Source organism: Alosa alosa, chromosome 12 (genome assembly GCF_017589495.1).
Source record: "Alosa alosa isolate M-15738 ecotype Scorff River chromosome 12, AALO_Geno_1.1, whole genome shotgun sequence".
Classification (NCBI taxonomy): domain Eukaryota; kingdom Metazoa; phylum Chordata; class Actinopteri; order Clupeiformes; family Clupeidae; genus Alosa; species Alosa alosa.
The window spans coordinates 34,485,043-34,507,719 of NC_063200.1; the positions used below are offsets into that span (position 1 = coordinate 34,485,043).

General features: G+C 40.5%; 1 protein-coding gene across 1 annotated transcript in view; it reads left to right on the plus strand.

Moving 5' to 3' along the window:
• The window catches only part of arsb (arylsulfatase B), a 139,443-nt gene that overhangs the window by 33,472 nt on the left and 83,294 nt on the right, over positions 1 to 22,677 (plus strand). Inside the window, exon 3 of the mRNA XM_048258943.1 lies at positions 19,406 to 19,596. Within this exon, the coding sequence (XP_048114900.1) occupies positions 19,406 to 19,596 (191 nt within the window). The remainder of the gene's footprint in view (positions 1 to 19,405; positions 19,597 to 22,677) is intronic.

Here is a 22,677-nt window from a genome sequence, read left to right on the forward strand (position 1 = left end):
GCCCTGCCCCCCGCTTCCTGTCCTGTGCCTGACCCTGACCCTGTCTGGGGTACCTGTCCCGGTCTTCTGTCCACGACCCTCCAGCTCCCTCCGGGGATGAGGGATGTTCACTGACCGCTTCGGAGGAATTCTAGCCCTCCACCTCCTCCCCTCCTCCCTCCCGGTGGTGGTGTCACTCTTGGGGACTTCTGGGGCCGCGTCCCTAGGGGGGGGGGTTCTGTCATGAAACTCTCTCTCTCTGCCTGGTAACACGCTTGATTAAAGTCTGATGACCTCCACCTGTTTCCTGCTCTGCTTCTGCCTCACCCCTCGATTTTACCTACCAGCTGCACTGCATTCACCACTCATCATGCCCGGTATATAAAGCCTTGCTTTTCAGTCCACACTTGTCAGATCGCCTGCAAACCCGCACCAGTTACCTGCCTGTCTTGGAAAACGACTCTTACTCTTTGCCTGTGAACCCAGACCCGCTCGACTACTTCTTTGATCTCAGCCCGGTAATCTTGACCTGCCTTCCGCCTCTTCTGCCTAATACAGCCTAGCCCTGGACTGTACTGCTGCTTCGCTTCAATTCGTTGTGTGTGTGTTTCCCCCAGGACTTCCCCGGATCATCCAGCTCCTGCCATTGCCGCCGGGCTATTGGGGAACACACACACAATGACTCTTGAACTCCCGAACCCCTGTAACCCTGGGCAACCCTTAAATAAACATTCTAACGGACGCTTTTGTGGTCCTCGGCCCTGTTTGGCGTCTGACACTGGGTCTATGGGACATGGGGAGGGTGGGTCTCTGTTGATCGGGGGGGGCTGGCACCACGAGTAGTTCCAGCAGACGTGACATGTATTTCGATGGGGGGGGGGGTGGCACTGTGCCAATGCCATGCCCCTCCCCTGAGAAACAGTCTCACTCTTGCAAACCAAAACTTGAGAGCCCCTGTCAAATGTTCACCATATCCCTGGGAAGTGACTGGTTCTTACGCTTGTAAGGTTTAACGCAGGCGTTTCAATTATCGAACATCAATTTGGCGGGTCCACAACTACCCACCTATTTTTACAGCCTATGCTACCACCTACCATCACAGAAGTATTCTAACGGAGGTTCTTTGTCATTTAGAAAAAATGCAACGCTGGTAAACTGGTTAGTAGTTACATTAACATGACCGGGTTGATGAGGTCCATGTTTCACATTATGTTAAACGCATCCTTATGCTGTTGCATCACATCATACCCTTGCTTTATCACATCATATACTGTACTGACTGTCTAGTGTTATTAATCCTCTTATACAGTCAATGGTTACTCCATGTTGAGATGGCATACATTAAGATTGAGATATTTAAAAAAAGCAAAACGAATAAAACCGAAAGTAAATCATGCATCGACTGTTACGGGAGCTGTGTGCTAATCTTCACTTCAACGACTAACTTGGCCTCCCGCTAACGGTAGCAAGCATGTAGCTACTAACTAGCATGTAATGGCTGACCGGTATTTCTGTTGTTAGCTCATTAGTATTCACCATTAGCCTGGACGTGAAATATACTCAATTTTAGTCAGAACTTCCCAGCCTCAAACGTTGTGGGCGGGACTAAGTTCGGAATGGCACCCAGGCTACAGTTCTAAATATACAGTCTATGGCATACATGGCAACATATCGCCCGCCGGGCCACATCCGCCCGCGGGCTTTTCCCTGACCGCCCCCGTAAAAGGTCCCGCGGAAAGAACAATAGTCAAGAGCCTAGCATAGAGATAATGCATGCAAATCAATATGGTTGTTTTTATTTTGAAAGCAACTGCTATTTGTACCGCCATACATTTGTGCGTGGATTCATACGACATAAACACCTTCACTGATGTGCTGGTGAATAGAATTTATGCTTCTGCGCCGACACAATTTACGCCGGCGCAAACCTTTCAAAGTTTTGTGTCTTATGTCTGCGCTCGTTCACCACCGCCAAGGTTGTTAGAAGGAACTCCTACTGCTGCTCGTTACGTCCCTGATAATGGCGTTCATTTCAAAACGTTATTGGCAGATAGACAGTTTACAATCGATAACCCCGTGAATTGTAACCAAAAATATGTCTGAGTTTATTTGCAAAGCTTATGTTAGCTTAACTAGTATGATGCTACTACCCACAGGTTGCTTGAAGCAGCTGGCTCAACACAGCGAAGTTGACCAATCACAGTTATGTGCATAAAGTTAAAGCAAAACATAGCCTACATTTTAAAAATAGTTTTCTTTGTGCATGTTGGTTAACTAATGACCGCTTACTATTGTCTGTTCTACATTTTTCGTAGTCTAATTCTGCATAGAGTTAATTTAATGATGGTAATGATTTAATGATGAAATATTGCTGAGTGTTGATGAAATGGTGGCACAGGCCTATCGGTTGTACTGACTCCCTTCACATTTTCATGACCTAGCCTAAATTATATAGATATTGTAGTACTTTTGTAAGACTTTCAGTCTTTGAAAACTGAAAAAAAATGTCAATGTCAAAAAATCATTTTCAGGAATGAGGATTAAATACTGACATAGATTAAATATTGCTGTTTTTCCTTTGTCTCCCTCACATTTTCATCAGTTCTTACAACTAGTAAAACAAAACCATATGATTTACTTAATGTTATACAAGAACAGAATAGAATTGAACAGAATTGAGTTCAGACTTGAGTTCGTATTTTGGGTCCGCCCTCCTCAACAGTCCCAGTTTGTCATGTGGCCCCTGGGGAAATTAGTTCTTCACCCCTGGTCTATGGTTACATCAATATGCTAACTGATTCCATCATCCCAACTGTAAAGATCCAAGCTTCCCTAACCAGAAGCCATGGGTGGATAGAGAAGTGAGAACGGCATTAAAGACACGCCATCACTTATAATGCTGGGCTTATTTCAGGGATATGACGGATTACAAAGCAGCATCATATAGTTTACGAGAGCTATTAAAGATGCCAAGCTTCTTATAGAGACAAAGTTGAAGCTGATTTCTTGAGGGTGATCCAGTAACTTAGTGTGGAAAGGACCCAAACCATCACTGGCTTTGGAAAGAAAGTCCCTCCTATGATGAATGTGAGTAAAGCCCTCCTGATGAACTTAAGTTTTTTTATGCTCGTTTTGACATGAAAAAAACACAGACTATCTTGCACTAGCTGCAGCATGTGAAGCAAATGAGGATGCACCTTTCTGTGTCTCTGAGGTCGATGTGAGCAATGCCTTTGATGGTTGTAGAAAAGCTGCTGAACCGGATGGAATTTCCAACAGGGTTTTGAAATCCCCATGCCTGCTCCAGTTAGCTCCCTGTGTTCACTTATATCTTTAACACATCATTGGCTCAAGAGACAGTTCCTACTTTGCCTCAAGCAGTCTGTTATTGTTCCAGTACCGTAAAAAAACAAAAGTCCATCATGTCTGAATGACTACCAGTAGCCCTGACGCCTACAGTGATGAAGTGTTTTGAGAAGCTTGTGAAAAACATTATCTGCTCATCCCTCCCTGCCTCCTTCGACCCCTCCAATTTGCTTACAGAGCCAACAGGTTCTACACACAGGATGCCATCTCAAACCTCATGCACACCACCTTAACTCACCAGGGGGGGGAATGGGAATGTGGGCAGTGGTAGTGTAGTGGTTATGAGCTGGGCTAGCGTGCAATAGCCTGAAAGTTGTCAAGTTCAATTCCGGCTTCCACCGTTGTGCCCTTGAGCAAGGCACTTAACCCCAAGTTGTCTGGGACAATGTGTAATCCCTTGTAATATAGCTGACATATGTAAGTCACTTTGGTCAAGAAGTGTCTGCTAAATGTAATGTAATGTACTAAAAAGCCAAAAGCGATGAGCTCTCTTCAAATTATGTAGTTCAGCATTCAACACGATAGTACCTCTCACCTTGGTCACAAAGATGAAGGCCTTAGGACTGAACACCACCCTGTGTCACTGGATATTTGACTTTCTCACCAACCGTTCACAAGTGGTTAGAGTGGGGGGTCTTCTGACACATTAACCATCAGCACTGGTATCCAGCATACTAAAGGAACAACGGAAAAACAACATAACGTGCAGATGATACATAAACGACAATTATTCAGAAGCCCAGAAATTACACCCTCATTTTTTCTGACCACACAATCATGCCAAATTAAATTACACCTCCTAGCTCTCAGAACTAGCTCTCTTTTTTTTTTCTCTTTTTTCTCTTGATTGCTTGTTTTCTTTGATTTTTCCTCTTGCTTTTTTTATTCAACCGTTTTTTTCTCTCTCTTTCTCTCTCTCTCTTAATGTACTACTCTCTGCATGTTGCCTGTTTATGTCCTGTCTCTTTGTCTGTCTTTGTCAATTTATGTAAAATCCCCTTGTTCAGTGTCTGTTTAGGCCTCTACTCCTCAGCACTCCTACCTCTCAGTTCAACCTCAAGGAAAAAAGAATGAAAAACATGCTATGCAAGATATAAAACACATGTATCCAACACTGATGTCCAAAACACACACAACATATCCACTCAACTGAACCCCTCTAGGTATAAAAAAAGGTTTGGTTCCTGTTTATTTGTCAGTTGAGGCCATGGGTCGGTAGGATTTTTTTTTTCTTTTTTTTTTTTTCCCCAGTCGTCCCGTGGGGGATAGGTAGATAGGCTTTTTTTTTTTTTTTTTTAATTTAGGGCAATTAAGTTTAGTAAGACCAAAATCACACTGATAATCTTGATGCTTATTAAAAAAAGGATAATCAAAGGTAAACAGTAAGGATTACAGAAAATCAAAGTAGGCCTACTTTATTTGTGAAAATGCTTTGACTGGAGGTACTGTACAAAGCGGTATAATCTTTAAATTAGAACTGTCCAAAAAAAGACAGTCACCCAAAGAGATGGCATCATGTCATATGTTTCTATACATTCATATATTTTTTGTAATTCATATTAAGTTCATATCTTTTAATAATTCATAGTCTGTGGTCTGCATAATTACTAATAGCCAAGTAAGTATCTAGTAATTTCATATTGATTTAAACTATTTGACTACACCTTCTGATTAATGTCATTACATTGGTGGTGTACGCCTAATTGACTGCCTACCCCTTTAAGGACGGAGAGTAGCCTAATTACATTTCTGAGTGGATTGGAAGGCTTGCATCTCACTGTGTTCGGCCACGAGTGTAAATCAACTTTTTGCATAGTGCATTACGATATGTGGATGCAATTGGGAATGTCTTCTATGTCATTAGTTAAAATAAATGTTAAAAAAAACAACTCGAATGAAATCATTCTTGGATCATAGAAGAGGTAAATGTCTTGCAATTTTATTAATTTCTATGATTTTGGTAGCACTACTCAAACTAAGCCCACAAGCCAGCAAACATGACATAAGCTAAAAAAGGACATATCCAGGTAAACGCTTGCCAATGGGTTGCATAGCCTACTCAAATGTCAGTAAAACCAAGTAGGCCTTAATTAACTTACTTTCATAGCCTAGGTAGGTTAGCAACACCAGGTTGAGAGATGCAAGTAAGCAGATCATTAACGTTAGCCTTCTATTTATTGTCATCACAACTGTAGAGGAACGAACACAGCAGTCTTTGGTGTCATATGCAGAAGGTGCAGAAGTAAGTGTGCCATCTGGCTCAATAGTCTGCTGAGGGACCTTTGTGGTAGGTGAAATTTCACGGTGAAACCACGCATGATTGGTCAAACCCCATAAAAAAGTTGTGTTTGGACAAAATTGCGCAGTGCCTTGGTAAGTGACGAAAACAATCGCGGGACGACGGAGTATTAGGCCCACATGAAGGAAGAAATATTTTTGCCATGATTTAGATTTAACTCGCCATGTCTAACATTAAACCTCGACATTTCGAGAATAAAGTTGAAATATCATGTCGACTTTAATCTCGGACGCGGTCGACATTAAACTCAACATTTTGAGAATAAAGTTAGTTTGGAGAGAGAAATCCCGCACGGGACGATTGAAAGGGAGGACAAATTAAACATTCCAGTTTTCTTCGACTGCAACAATGATTAGACATAGGCCTATATCATGTGAACAAAACATAAAACATTAACCTCCGCTTGCTCAGCCAAATACTTTCCTGTAGGTCCTTATCACGGAGTTACAGGCTATAAATGCGATGGTCAAAAGTAGCCTAAACGCCATTAGCGGTTTATTTATTTATTATGACCGCAAAGAGCTGCCGGGCGGTCATATAGGTTTAGTCAGATTTTTTTTTTTTTTTTTTCGCGATGCCCAAATTTCCGTCCAATGATTCCCGGGACACTGAAAGACCGGGGGTACACTAAACTTGGTGGACATGTAACCCCACATGGATAGCATGGAACCATCGTTTTTCGTTTTGATCTGTAGCCCCCCCGCTGAATTGGACCCCCCGAAAGGAGGGTAGGGCAGATACAGTTTTCTGTGAATATCTCAAAAACCGTAGGGTTTAGGAGGACCATTATTTTTTTGTATGTTGATCTCAAGGGGCCATGTCAACCCATTCCATAACCACTCATTTAATGTATAGCGCCACCTAGTTAAACACAAAAAAGTAAAAATGAGGTGGTGTAATTGAAGGTATCTGTGACCTAACATAGTCAAAACTGCACGAAATTAGAAGTGTAGGATCATTATGACACCCTCTGTATGCACGCCAAGTTTTGTGGAATTCCGTTCATGGGGGGCCACACAATAAATTAATTTATGTTACTATACACCAACTGGCCTGTAGGTGGCCGGAGACAGTTTTCTGTGAATATCTCGAGAACCGTAGGGCCTAGGAGGTCCACCTTTTTTTTTTTGTATGTTGGTCTTAAGGGGCATGTCAACCCATCCCATTACCACTTATTTCATGTATAGCCACCTAGTTAAAAAATTAAAAAGCAAAAAAATTAGGTGTTTTCATCACAATATCTCTGGCTGACAAGGTCAAAACTGCAACGAAATTAAAAGTGTAGGATCATTATGACACCCCCGAATGCATGCCAAGTTTTGTGTACTTTCGGTCAATGGGGCCCTACAATAAAATAACTTATGTGTACATTTAGTGGCGACACCAACAAGGATTCGGGGACACTGAAAGACCGGGTACACAAACTTGGTGGGCATGTACCCCCACATGGATAGCATGGAACCGTCATTTTTTTGTTTTGATCTGCAGCCCCCGCTGGACTGGACCCCGAAAGGATGGTAGGGCAGACACAGTTCTCTGTGGGCAGACACAGTTCTCTTTTATGGTATGTTGGTCTCAAGGGCCCACATCAACCTGGCTCGTAAATCACTCATTTGTGATTTGCACCCCGGTAAAAAAAATGAAAATGCAAAATTATTCTGCTTTAATTGCCCCATCTTCAGTTAAGATGTTCAGAACTGCACCAAATTGTATGTGTATGATTGACCTGGCATTCTCTGGGGGTCTGGGGTATGCCAAGTTTCGTAGAATTTCATCCATGGGGGGTCTAAAAATTAGGTTATGTGTACATTTAGTGACTGTACACTCATTGGCCTGTAAATGGCGGTGCACACATATAAACATGCACACACACAGGCACCCACATACCATCGGGTATTAGAACGGCCGATACATAATTACAAATTCAGTAGGATCAAAAGAAAGCCAAAATAAATATTCATCATCATCATCATGGCTGCATTTTCAGTATTGGCGATAAGTAGTCGTTTGTCCACTAGATGGCGATCGTTGCAGCTGAGGCGTAATTTTGTTGGAAGTTAAAAGTGGGTTGGGGAAAAACAATGGACACTTCCTACAAGGACTGTAATTTACCGCAGCTTAACATCTAATAAGGACAGGACGATGTTCACATGAAGTGTAATTCCCATTTCTTCTTGAAGCGAAATAAATCTGAGGATGTTTATCGGACATGCTTGGTTTTACTGCAGGTACGTTAATCTTGTAATATCAATAAGGACCTAGGTAATGTTACCGTTAGCGTTGGTTGAGTGATGGAGGCCCATTTGATTGATTGCATTTGTAGAAAACTATAAATGCGGTTATACCAAGCAAATTGATAGCAGCACTGTTTTGTATCTTTCGACTGTCATTTATTGCACGTGCTACAAAATCATTCTGCAATGGAAGATTTACCAACGTTACACCCGGTCTGATACAGTTTTGCCTATACATGCGTGAGACTGAGCTTCTGTTTATTTTGTTTTAAGTGCGTGCAGGGTGTGAGAGGGGAATCGATGTGCTTTTGATTCCAGCTTGGTAGTTGTAGTCTGTGAAATTAAAAAAAGCGTGTGTGTGAAGTATCCAAACAATGACACCTTCATTTCATTATGCCTGCTTTTAGCAACACACCTTAAGATACTGTGTAGTGGGTCCCATTTAGAAGTGGCTACTTCATTTGCGCTTTCCTTGACTCATGGAGCTGCGTGAATGTTATTACAACTTTTAAGCCCGCGATATGGCAGTTTATGTCCGCTTGATACTGTAAGTCGAAGCCATTGGTATCCAAAGGAGATTTTATTTGTGTCACCAGCATAGCCTATTGACAATTTATGTTGTACATAGGCCTACCTTATAATCCTACCTGTAGCTTAGGGAAGCTAACAGCTTTCTATAGGGATCTAGTTTGTTAGTTACAGTTTTGTCATAACTCCCTAATGCATTTTTTTTTTTGCATTTAGAATAGCCAGAGCGTGTATATCTCAATCTGAAAATTAAACAATATCGGTGCCTATGGACTAGGCTGGGTGAAGCCAGCCTGATCTGCCCGCTTATTTTTTTTTTTGATTTCTTAAAAGATTGAGCTTGGTCTGATGAAAGCCAGACTAGCCATGGACCTCAGTTACAACAATGCAAGGGAACATGAATCAGCCTATATTTGCACGAACAATAACGGACAAAAGCTCTTCAACTTTGGCCCGTTAAAATGTGTATGAACAGTCTAGCGACGCATTTCATCAAGGCCCATTAGGACATGTCAGTTATTTGCACCACTGGTTAGATGTTAAACAGCATTTCGTTTCAGACTACTGTTTCTTAATTTGTGCATTGACAATAAAGTATTACATGAACTAAAGATGACTAAAATCTTATGTAGAAGAAGAAACATTCACAAAAAATCCATCCATCCAAAAAAAAATGACCTTTGTTTTTGATAGCTGTTGAAAACGGCATGGAACTGACAGAGATGTTTTTGTTTATAAATACATAAAAAAATAAATAAATAAATAAATAAATAACATTATGCTGATACCTTTTGTTTTTCCCAAATACAATGTAGCCTACAGGTGTAAGTGACCTTTCATCAATCCAGTTGCAATGGATGAACTGTGATGAACTGCCCTACTTGTGATTGTTTAGAGATTTTAAAGGTTTTATAACAATGCTACATCTTCTTTGGCTATTCTACAATCTATTCACCTTTTCAGCACCAGTAGGTTACTTTCTGTGCAGCCCGACACACACACACTCAGGCATGCCAAACAAGCATACACAAAAAGTTTCAAGAGTGGGGGATGGAGTAAAATATGGAGACAAATTGAAGTGTGATTTATTTTCGCGGAATGGATGTACAGGACTGAGCGGCGGTCATATTTTGTACCGCTATGCGGTACATCTAGTTGTAGGCCTATTATTAAAGAGTCTTTTTCATCTAAAGGTTCAACTTCATGCTTATGCACTAGACTAGGCATACTAGGCGCTCTCCCCAATCATAGAATTTCACATTGCTTGTTTGTAATGGATGCAAAACAGCCTATTGCTGAATGTCTAGGGATCTAATGAAGCTGTCCTCCTCCCCGAAAGCACCCCATGTACTAGTAGCCTTCATAAAGACATATGCACACATAGTGCATAAATAAAAGTATACATGCACACATATTCCCTCACGGGATCAAAATAGTATATATGCTTAGGCTATACCTGTATTTATAGCCTCCTATGTTTATTGCAGGTGAGACATGGAAAAGCAGTTTTAGAGAAATTAGTTAACCTATGGAGAGTGACGGCCTGGTTCATGAAGGGCAGTTATTTGAATGTGCGGTGGCCTTACCCACGTAAAACAGAGTGAAATACCATTTTGTATAGAAACATATCATTGGATACATGTATTATTCTAGCTATATAGCCTAAACGGCATAGTGCATGGTATTTCCAACCGCGAGATACAGCACTTCACGATGACGGCAATGAGTAGTTAACAGACAATTCATCTATCTGAATATCTGCAATCTATCTGAAATAACACCTATTTGATTTGAAGCCCATTATTCATGTAACATATTGTGTGTTAGTGTAGGCTAGCGTAAACTGTATGTTTAAACTGTATTCCGAGTTTAATGTCAGCATGTCGACTTTAAAGTTGACACGTCGAGATTAAAGTAGATATTATATTTCAACTTTATTCTCGAAATGTCGAGTTTAATGTCGACATGCTGACTTTAAAGTCAACATGTCGAGTTTAATCTCGCCATGGCAAAAATATTTTTTTTCTTCATGTGTGGCCCTAATACTCCGTCGTACAATCGTCTTCGTGAACAGCTGTGCATAGGCTACTTTGTAAAAGAGAGAATACGCTCATCCCTATACATGACGCAAGGGGTAATTAATGTAATTATAGTTAGCCTTTTATTTGTGGATTTATTTAATGTATTAGTGTTATTTCTTCCCCAAGCTCATAAAATAAATTTGGGTCGCACATAAATTGACAGGGTCGGTCGGAAACCGGAACCCAAGAATTTTTTATTTTTTTATGCCCTATCTCTTCCTCTTCTCCCTCCCGCTCCCTTTATTTTTGCCATTGTAAATGTCCCCTAATCCAAATACACACACCAGCACACAATTCTGACATACCTGACATACACTCATGCTTCCACTTAAATTGATATGGAATATACGTGGCTTCCGTAATCAATCCAAAAGACTTAAAGTAATCAATCATCTGACAAAATTAATTGCTGACATTTGCTTCCTACAAGAAACACATCTAACAGCCACAGAAATACAGAATCTTAAATTCGGTCAATTTGATAAAATATACTCTTCAACATACAACAGCAAACAAAGAGGTGTCTCAATTCTAATTAATAAAAACATTCAGTTCTCACTAAACCAATCCATCACAGACCCAGAAGGAAGATTCATCATAAACGCAGTTTTCAACCATACAACATTTACACTGGCAAACATTTATGGCCATTTATGGCTGGCAGTCACTAGCCTATTAGCTGATTTTGATTTGCATTGAGCTGAATGAGCATCAAACCAGCTAATAGGCTAACTGAAATAACACCCATGCCAATCTATAGGTATGGTGAAGGGTATGTGATGATGTGGGGCTATTTTAATTCCAAAGGCCAAGGTAACTTTAACAGGATGCACAGTATTCTGGATAACTGGCCTTTAAAAATAAAAATCGGCCTGTCTCTATGGGAATTTAACATAGGGGTGCCAATACTTATGACCCCTGTATTTTAAGGAAGAACATTTATTTATTTATGATGCATTATTCATTCACTAAGAAAATTGGTGTCCTTAAAGGTTAGATATTTCCTCATTTTTCACGTAAGGCATTAAGATCAATTTCCAAAGGATGATTTTATATTCCTCTTTTCAGTCAACTTTAGCATGGGTGCCAATACTTTTGGCCAGCACTGTATAAACAACATTTTTCGGAACTTTTACACCAACCTCTATTCCCACACCCACCAACCAACACAACTGGAAATAGACACCTTTCTAGACAATGTGACTTTACCCAAATTAACTATAGAACAAACCAACACTCTAGATGCACCTCTTAGCCTCAATGAACTCACCAAAGCACTCAATAAAATTCCTAGCAACAAATCACCCGGGCCAGATGGACTCCCAGCCGAATTCTACAGACACTTTTGGGACATATTAGCACCACTATTCAACAGAGTAACTATAGAAATTAAATCCTCTTCCACCATACCCACACACATGAATACAGCAGCTATGACCTTATTGTTAAAACCAAACAAAGATCCATCTCAGCCCTCTAGCTACCGACCTCTCTCACTACTGAACACTGACTTGAAAATTATCACCAAAGCACTAGAGCTAGAAATTTTATCACCAAAGCACAACCAGAATACAAACAGTCACTCCCATACTCATTCATCCAGATCAGACAGGCTTCATTAAAAATAGACACGCCACAGATAACCTCCGCAGACTGTTCAACCTAATCAATATTTCACAAGAATCACAACAGAAAACCATTATCATTTCACTTGATGCAGAAAAAGCTTTTGATAAGGTAAATTGGTCATTTTTATTCAACACTCTCCACAGGTTTGGCTTCGGAGAGTTGTTCATCCACTGGATTAAAACATTATACACATCACCAAGGGCCACAATCACCACTAACGGAATCACTTCAGAGTTTCACACTGCACCAGGGCACCAGACAGGGATGCCCACTCTCGCCTTCCCTCTTTGCCATCTTCATTGAACCCCTTGCAGCCGCAATATGACAAAACCACATAATCAAAGGAATTTAGGCAGCAAAAGGATAGGTCCGGATACTCAGGAGCTCAGGATACTTCCCCCCACTTTCAAACTGGCAATGTCAAATACCTAGGGATTCATATTTCCCCCAGACTGTCAGAGCTTTTTAGCCTCAACTATACTCCTCTCCTCAGGAAAATTGAAGACTATTTCAAACGCTGGTCAAAACACCCACTCACACTCATTGGAAGAATAGCCGCCGTCAAAATGAAAATTCTCCCTCAGATTAACTACCTCTTCTCCATGATCCCCACTACTCCCACAGACAATTGGTTCAAAACTCTCAATTCATTAACAACGCAATTCTATTGAAAAGGAAAAAAACCTAGAATATCACTCTCAACACTGCAAAATAAAAAATCACATGGCGGCCTTGAGGCACCAAACTTCCATCACTACTTCCTGGCAAATCAGTTACAATACCTAGTTAAATGGATCAACATACAAAATCACGATTACCCATGGCTTGAACTAGAACAAAACCAATGTACAGAAATCAGAATAGCAGACCTCCCCTTCTACTCAGAATCAATCAAAAAATCCAACTTCTGCCAACGCATTACCATCAATTCAACTCTGACAGCCTGGTGGAAAACAAACCAAATCACAAAATCATCACTAGCACTAAACAGGTACACCCCACTCTGGCACAATCCAGTGTTCACATTACAGAATAAACCTTTCCACTTCTCCACATGGGCACAAAAAGGAATCTCACATCTTCACCACATGTTTGACAACCACCAATTCATGTCATTCGATACACTGACACAGAAATTTGGTTGGGAGACAACAATTCCTTCAATATCAACAGCTTAAACTTAAAATTAAAGATAAAACAAGCCTCACCAACAACACATTACAACCATCTGAACTTGTAGAAAAAATTATGAAGATTAATAACTTCAAAAAATTAACCTCCCAGCTATATACACTGATCACAAACCTAAAAACAACAATAACACTCCCAATAACTAAGTGGGAAAATGACTTGGCGTTCTCTCCCAACCCTGATTATTGGGAACAAATCTGCAATAACACATTTTCCATGACCACTAACACAAATTTACAGCTTATACAGTATAAAGTCATTCATAGATCTCACATCACTCAAAGTAAAATGTTTAAAATGGGCTTAACCAACACAGATATTTGTTCACAATGCACTTTAGGTAGCACAGACGACTATCTGCACACCATGTGGCTCTGTCAACCTGTCCACTCTTTTTGGTTCACAATCACGGAGGCACTATCTAACATCCTGGAATCCAGAATCCCATCATCTCCAACACTCTGTCTTCTTAATGACATTTCTGAAATCCACATTACGCAACACTTCAAAAAACCTTTTGCTAAGAAAGTAGTCCTCCAAAACTGGAAATCAAAGAAATCATGCCATATCAATCACTGGAAAAACTTAATCACAGAATATATTACAATAGAAAAACATCATGCACATAGAGAGAAGCAAATGTCAGCTTTTGAAAACACCTGGTCTCCCTTTCTATCATTTTTAAATTAAACAAAACCATAACTCCAAGCTCTCCCCCCTTTCCTTGCCCCCTTCTCTGTCTTTATCTATCTGTTTATTTGCTTGATTGGTTGATTGTTTGATTAATTCATCAATTGATTGATTAAACTTAATTTATTTATTTATTTATTTTATTTAAACTTATTTCCTCCTTTCCCCCCTACATTCACCACTTTACATATAGACACACACTAGCAACACCCAAACATAGCATGTTGCCAAAGCCCTTTACCATGACCACTCACAGACCTTTCTATTCAATTACAAAGAACCGAGTCCCATCCTGTCAGCTCTGTCATCGTCCTGTCCCACTGTCTGTCTATGTGTCTGTCTGTCTGCATGTCTGTCTGTCTGTCTTTGTCTGTCTATCTGTCTGTCTATCTGTCTCACTTGTCTACGTTACCTTATTGCGTTTCATGTGTTTTATGTTTCAATTCACGTGGTGCTATATGATACGATTCCAGGGTCACATAAATGGTTGAGGTAGGACAATTGTATTTGCACTTGAAAAATATGTTACTTAAATAAAAATAAAGTTGTCCTCCGAAGAGGGGGGGTGGTGGTGGGCCAAAAAAAAAAACATCAGCACTGGTGCTCCCCAAGGCTGTGTTTTGAGTCCACTGCTGTACAACATCTACATGCATGACTGCAAAGCCAACAGTAGTCATACCTCTATCATCAAGTTTGCAGATGACACAGTGATCTTGGGCGTGATTAGTAACAACAATGAACAGCTCTACTTGGATCAGGTTGATGAGGTGGCACAGTGGTGTCAATCTAACAGCTTGACACTGAATGTCAATAAAACCAAGGAAATGGTAGTGGATTACAGAAGGCAGCAGCAAACCTACAGTTACACCCCACTAAAGATCAGCGGGCAACCTGTAGAGAGAGTCACAAGTTTTAAATACCTTGGTGTCCACATTACTGAAGACTTAACATGGACTGTTAACACTAAATATGTTCTGAAGAAGTCCAGACAACGACTCTACTTCCTTCGTCAGCTAAGGAAATTCAAAGTTTCTACATCCATCATGAATGCCTTCTACACTCACACGCGGTTGAGAGTGTTCTAACTGGTAGCATCATCACCTGGTATGGGAACTCCACAGAGATTGTAGTACTCTGCAGAGAGTAGTGCGCTCAGCTGAACGTACTATAAGAACTCAACTCCCTGGTCTACATGATCTCTATTCCTGAAGAGTACTCATAAGAGCCCAAAAGATTCTGAAGGACTCTTCTCATCCTAACAATGGATTATTCCTGAAATCAAGAAGACGCCTATGTAGTCACAAAGCCAGAACTGAGAGACTCAGGAGAGGTTTTTATCCCCAGGCCATCCTAACTCTGAACTCACACTATACTGACTTTGCACACATTCACTCCTCAGCACTCTCAAACATTTCCCAACCCTGAACTCACACTGTACTGACTTTGCACTCATTCACTCCTCAGCACTCATAACCCCCCACACACACACACCTACATGACTTTTAGCACTTTTACATCCCTCTCCCTATGCTACAGACCTTTTATTTATTATTTCATCACACGTCAAAACACACACACACACAACTTTTTATTTATTATTTTTGATTTCTCCTCCATCTATCTACCCATGTCCTTGATTGCCTAGCCTTTCTGCCCCCCCCCCATCCCCAACACACACAAAAAACACAGACACTTACATCATCACGGTCATCACCTCACATACATACAGCACACTGCTTGCTACAGTAAGCCTCCTGCACACTGCCCCCCCCTCCCTACATACACTGCACATTGTCTTCAGGATCTTCTCCAACACACATCCTCTACATACTTACAGCACACTGCCCCCACCTACCCACACACACACACTACACACACACACACACACACACACACACAGTCACTGTTCCACTCCCCGCCCACACACAAATCTTCACTGTCATCACTCACATACATCATACATACAGTACTCTGCTTGCAATAGTAAGTCCCTCTCCCCTACATACACAGCACATTATTTCATCAGGAAGCTTCTCCAACACACATCCCCAACATACTTACAGCACACTGCCCCCCCTCCCCAATACACAGCACATTGTCTCATGAGGAAGCTTCTCCAACACACATATTGCACACTGCCCTCTCCCCACATACACAGCACACTATCCCATCTCCCTTGTCATCCCCCCAACACACACACCAAGACCCCTGGCAGTTGGGTTAGCCCCTTGAGCAGTGGATCTGCCCAAGGTTTCATCCTTAGTAAGGGAGTTTTTCCTTGCCCCTGTTGCTCTTGGGTGCTCCTTGTTGGTGCCCCCCCAATCCCAATCCTCCCCCACCTTTCTTATGCAGCCCTTGCCACTTAATCTACTAAACCCTTCTTCTACTGCACTTTTTACACTTTTTAATTTAATTAATTAATTAATGAATAAACAAAAACATCATGTCAGTTCCATGCCGTTTTCAACAGCTATCAAAAACAAAGGTCATTTTGGATGGATGGATTTTTTGTGAATGTTTCTTCTTCTACATAAGATTTTAGTCATCTTTAGTTCATGTGCTACTTTATTGTCAATGCACAAATTAAGTAACAGTAGTCTGAAACGTTATTGTTAATGCACAAATTAAGTAACAGTAGTCTGAAACGAAATGCTGTTTGACATCTAACCAATGGTGCAAATAACTGACATGTCCAAATGGGCCTTGATGAAATGCGTCGCTAGACTGTTCATACACATTTTAACGGGCCAAAGTTGAGCTGTTGTCCGTTATTGTTCGTGCAAATATAGGCTGATTCATGTTCCCTTGCATTGTGTAACTGAGGTCCATGGCTAGTCTGGCTTTCACCAGACCAAGCTCAATCTTTTAAGAAATAAAAAAATAAATAGCGGGCAGATCAGGCTGGCTTCACCCAGCCTAGTCCATAGGCACCCGATATTGTTTAATTTTCCGATTGAGATATCCACGCTCTGGCTATTCTAAATGCAAAAATCAGGGATGGATTACTGCACGGGCCTACCAGGCCCAGGGGCCCAAGGGGTCAGGGGACCCTGAAGCAGATAGATAGATAGATAGATAGATAGATAGATAGATAGATAGATACTCACTCAAGGGGAAATTCAAGCCCAAGCCTTTGCATGGAATCATTGCCTGAAATATCAACAAATCAGGATGTAGGCTATGAATCTGATTGAATTTAGTATTGCCCATCCCCAAAATGCACCAGAATACAGGAAATCACATCAAACAAATTTAAAAAATTCTGGGGGAGGACCCCCAAACCCCCCCTTCCACATATGCGCCAATTAGTGGAGGGCCCTTAATACATCTGGGCCCAGGGGCCCGAAAGTGTAACTAACAAACTAGATCCTAATAGGAAGCTGTTAGCTTCCCTAAGCTACAGGTAAGCTTATAAGGTAGGCCTATTTACAACATAAATTGTCAATAGGCTATGCTGGCGACACAAATAAAATCTCCTTTGAAACCAATGGCTTACGCCTTTACAGTATCAAGCGGACTTAAACTGCCATATCGCGGGCTTAAAAGTTGTAATAAAATTCACGCAGCTCCATGAGTCAAGGAAAGCGCGAATGAAGTAGCCACTTCTAAATGGGACCCACTACACAGTAGTTTAAGGTGTGTTGCTAAAGCAGCCATAATGAAATGAAGGTGTCATTGTTTGGATACTTCACACACACATGCTTTTTAATTTCACAGACTACAACTACCAAGCTGGAATCAAAGCACATCGATTCCCCTCTCACACCCTGCACGCACTTAAAACAAATAAACAGGCGTCTCAGTCTCACGCATATAGGCAAAATTGTATCAGACCGGTGTAACGTTGGTAAATCTTCCATTGCACAGAATGATTTTTGTAGCATGTGCAACCAATGACAGTCGAAAGATACAATTACAGTGCTGCTATCAATTTGCTTGGTATAACCGCATTTATAGTTTTCTACAAATGCAATCAATCAAATTGGCCTCCATCACTCAACCAACGCTTAACGGTAACATTACCTAGGTCCTTATTGATATTATAAGATTAACGCATCTGCAGTAAAACCAAGCATGTCCGATAAACATCCTCAGATTTATTTCGCTTCAAGAAGAAATGGGAATTACATTTCATGTGAACATCATCATATCCTTATTAGACGTTCTCTGCGGTAAACTACAGTCCTTGTAGGAAGCGTCCATTGTTTTTCCAACCCACTTTTAACTTCCAACAAAATTACGTCTCGCTGCAACGATGCGCCATCTAGTGGACAAACGACTACTTATCGCCAAAACTGGAAATGCAGCCATGATGATGATGAATATTTGGCTTTCTTTTAATCCTACTGAATTTCTAATTATGTTTCGGCCGTTCTAATACCGATAGTATGTGGGTGCCTGTGTGTGTGTGCATGTGTATATGTGTGTACACTCATTGGCCTGTAGATGGCGGTGCAGTCACTAAGTGTACACATAACCTAATTTTAGACCCCCCCATGGATGAAATTCTACGAAACTTGGCATACCCCCAGAGAATGCCAGGTCAATCATACACATACAATTTGGTGCAGTTCTGAACATCTTAACTGAAGATAGGGGCGATTAAAGCAGAATAATATTGCATTTTCATTTTTTACTGGGGGGGGGGAGGTGCAAATCACAAATGAGTGATTATGGACCAGGTTGATGTGGGCCCTTGAGACCAACATACCATAAAAGATTCTTCATCCTCGGTGCCACGGTTCAGGTAGTTATTTAGGAAAAACTGCTTTTTTGCGGTTCGGGGCCCAGCACGGAGGGGCCCCCGGGACTAAGCGCCCCCGGGGACGGCTTAATTTTTTTCCGTAAAAGTCTAGTGGGGCTACATACCCACCAAATGTGTGCACCGGTGTTTCGGTGTCCCGGGTATCGTTGACCAAAAATTCAGGAAGTAGATGACTGGGGAAAAAAAAAAACTTTGACAATCATTATATGACCGCTTCGCTAGCGGCGGTCATAATGGCACTTTTACTTGGGTGTGCTGCCAGTGTAGCCTGTAAAAAGACAATAGTCTGCTCCACAATGTTGTGCTACAGTTGGGCATCCAGTGTAGCCCAGCTGTAAGCCCTTTCCGCATCAGTATTTGAAATGATTCACCCTTACTCTGAAGTATCACTTCATCATCAATAAATGCCCCCAAATGGCTGTATTATGTCTAATCTGCATTTTGGGAAGCACACATTACTTATACCCTCTCCCTTTGGTAGTGTATAATCTGATGGCAGTATGATTCACTGAATTGTTTTAATTTACAATTTAATTGTTTACCTCCACCACTTAGATTTGGTTACATAGTTTAAGATGTTATGTCTTGTGGATATGTGTATGATGATGGTGTGCAACTTTAACTGGTTAACTATTTCCCACAGGTTACCTAGTAGGCAGTGAAAACTACTTTACCCATCAACGCTGCTACCCTATTTCTAAGTTGAATCTGACACGCTGTGCCCTGGACCTGCGTGAAGGGGAGGAGGTTGCTGCAGAATACAATGGGAGCTATTCTACCGAGATTTTCACACAGAAAGCCTCCGATCTTATTGGCAAACATGATCAAAACAAGGTATTGAACAGTCAGCTTTTACTACTCTCTTTGAGTGTACATTTCACAATATCATAATTAAAGTTCCTGCACCAGAGATTGCTTGCTGAATGGCACAGCCAGTATTTTATACATTGTGAGCAGCTCATTAGTACCCTATAGATACTTACTTTGAGCTCTCTTGTAAGATTATTTGACTTAAAATAAGTCAAAATCTTCTTAAATTAAGACATAAAAACAAGTAAATGTATCTGCCAGTGGAGTAAGTAAGAATAAGATTGAACATTTAAGGTACATTTACTTACTCCACTGGCAAATCTTAATTTAAGAAGATTTTTACTTATTTTAAGTCAAATCTTACAAGAAAGCTCAAAGTGTAAGTATCTTTATACTAAAAATAATACTAACTAGATTTTTTTGTCTTAATATAAGATTATAACACTTAGATATAATTTTTTGCAGTGAGGCTATTAAATCTGTCAAAACCTCCAAGGACAAATAGTTTGAGCATTTTAAATGGAGCAGAACTTATGTCTCTGCTTGTTCAAATCTTATTATGTGTTTTATTGTTTCATGTTCACTAAACTTTTGATTCCTTTTAATGTTGTCATTGGTTGACTCCATTCAACTGCGCTTGTGATTGAATTATACTGTTCAGTTGTGACTCCGCAAATTACATTAGAGCAATGGTTCTCAAACTTTTTCTGGCATTCCTCACTTTGGACAAGGGGGTACTTCCAAGCCCCACCTCTATTGCCCCAACATAATAGGCCAAGCTTAAAATTCTACAAACACACACGTTAGTTGTTCAGAAAAAATAACACAAAAATAGGGCAAATAAGAGTGCAATGGTGTTATCACTTCAAAAGGAATAGCAATTGCAACAATGTTATCACTTAAATGCACTTTGCAATCTGCAAAAAAGAGAAAATGCATTTGGCAAGATACTGTAGATGAGCAAGTGAATGTCTGATGCAGTTTCAGAGACCTGCCTGACACGCACGTTGGAGATAACCCCTGAGGCAAAAAAGGTGTTTCTTTGTCGAAGAAAGTGGGATGCAATATAAGTTAAGTTTAAGTTATACTGTATAGTCCTGTAGGAAGTTCCTATAGGAAATGTGTTCTCTGCGCCTTAAATTGGATAAAATGCAGGAATTTGCTAGGATCTCAAAACCGGATTATAAACATGCTTTTTATAACGTGATCCCTTTGACCCAGAAGTATGTGCTTGATATCACTGCAAAACTCTCCTTCTGCTCTTTCATCTGATATATGTGCCATATATATGCGATCACAGGTTTGCGTTATTAAAATGCGGGTTCGAGTTATTAAAACCAGAGTAAGATTGTAACTACAGACAACCGACAAACAAGTGGAATGAGTCTCGTTGGAAAGACACTTGTGCTCTTTAATGTGATAAAGTGTCATCTCGCTGCGACAAATAGTTCAGGAGCAATTTGACAGAGAAGGAGGGATATGAATTTTGACCAAGGCTTTGAACCGGTTCACGGAACGAGAACCAGAAACTTTTGATGTTTTGCTAGGAACAGAAATGAAACCAGAAACTTTAAAAAATGTTATGTTCCTGAACAGAATCTAAAATAATGGTAACCGGTTCATACCGTTATTTTTTCGTTCTTTGACAAGATTTCTGTGCAATATGACTTGGTGAGGTTCACTTCCCGTCGTTTACTCATCGGGATAAATGTAATAGAGAAGCTTGGCGCCAACAAGTAGCCTAATCAAGATCGTATCCCAAGCTGTAGCCGGTCTCTCAAGCTCAATCATAAGAGGTAAATATTGTACCAAGTATTGCACAAATGTTTGGTTTTAAATATGAATTCTATCTATTTAGATTTTTCTATCTATGAATTTCCAATGCATTGTTGTAAAAATCTGCTGGGTCAAGCTAATGAAAATACAGCTAAAAATAGCTAAATAATGTTGGACAGCTAGCATTGACAGTACCTTGCCAATAAATGACATGGCAGAAATTTTCCTTGTCTTAATTCATGTATAATACTGAAAAAAATGAAGGCATGTCAGAATTATAGTCATGTCGCATAATGTAGCCTATAGTGCTTTTTTTAATGTTTGATGATGAGATAGAGATAGAGAATAGAGAATTATGTAGATTAATAATATAATTTTAAAGTCCTAATGATCAGCCTACTTATTTGTATGTCCTGCAGCTGACATGGAACATTATTAACCAGTTTGGGAACTTAATTTTTTTGTTCTAACCGGTTCAGGAACGTAAATTTTAGGGTTGAACCGAAAACTGGAAACGTTAAAATACTGTTTCTGTTCGGAATTCTGGGTCAAAGCCCTGATTTTGACGCACAGTGGGTCAATGCATGGATCTATTCTAGTTGTAAGTTCAATGCAAAAACCACATTGGAGGAAGTGAAAAGGAGAAAGGAAACTTTGGTGCGAGAAAGGCATGTGTGGGGCCTGTACCGTTAACTACCGCCATTTAATTTTTTAAAATCTCATTTGAGGAAGCATAGTTCACATTTAAAATCACATTGGAGGAAGCATAGTTCACATGCATGAAATGTATCAATTGTGTGAGTCCAGCCCTGTTTTTGGTAGTCATAAGTAGCATTATGTGTGATAAAGTGGAATGACGCAGGAAAAAAGTATTGAACATGCTAATAAAAAGCAGTACACCAAGGCAAGGAACAAACTGGAATATGTAATTAGTTAGAGAGTAGTTAAGTATCCTTCCTATCTGTGCAAATGAATATAAGCTGGGTTAGTACATATTGATGGGCTATAAAATGTTTTTTCGTCACCAAGGTGTCACACAAGAAACATCTCATGATGGGTAAAAGCAAAGGGACATATTGTTGCAAAACATATTGATGGACCTGGTTACAGATGCATTTGAAAACTTCAGAATCTTCCAACAAGCAGCATTGGGTCCATTATCTGCCAGTGAAAGTGAAAGGAACATCACTGCATCATCAACCGGCCATGCGCACACAGGAGCTCCTCGCAAGATTTCTTACCAGGGAATCAGGAGGATAGTCAGAAGAGTAGCTTAAGAGCCAATGACCTCTTGGTGAAACCTCCAGAAAGACTTGGAGGCAGCAAGTA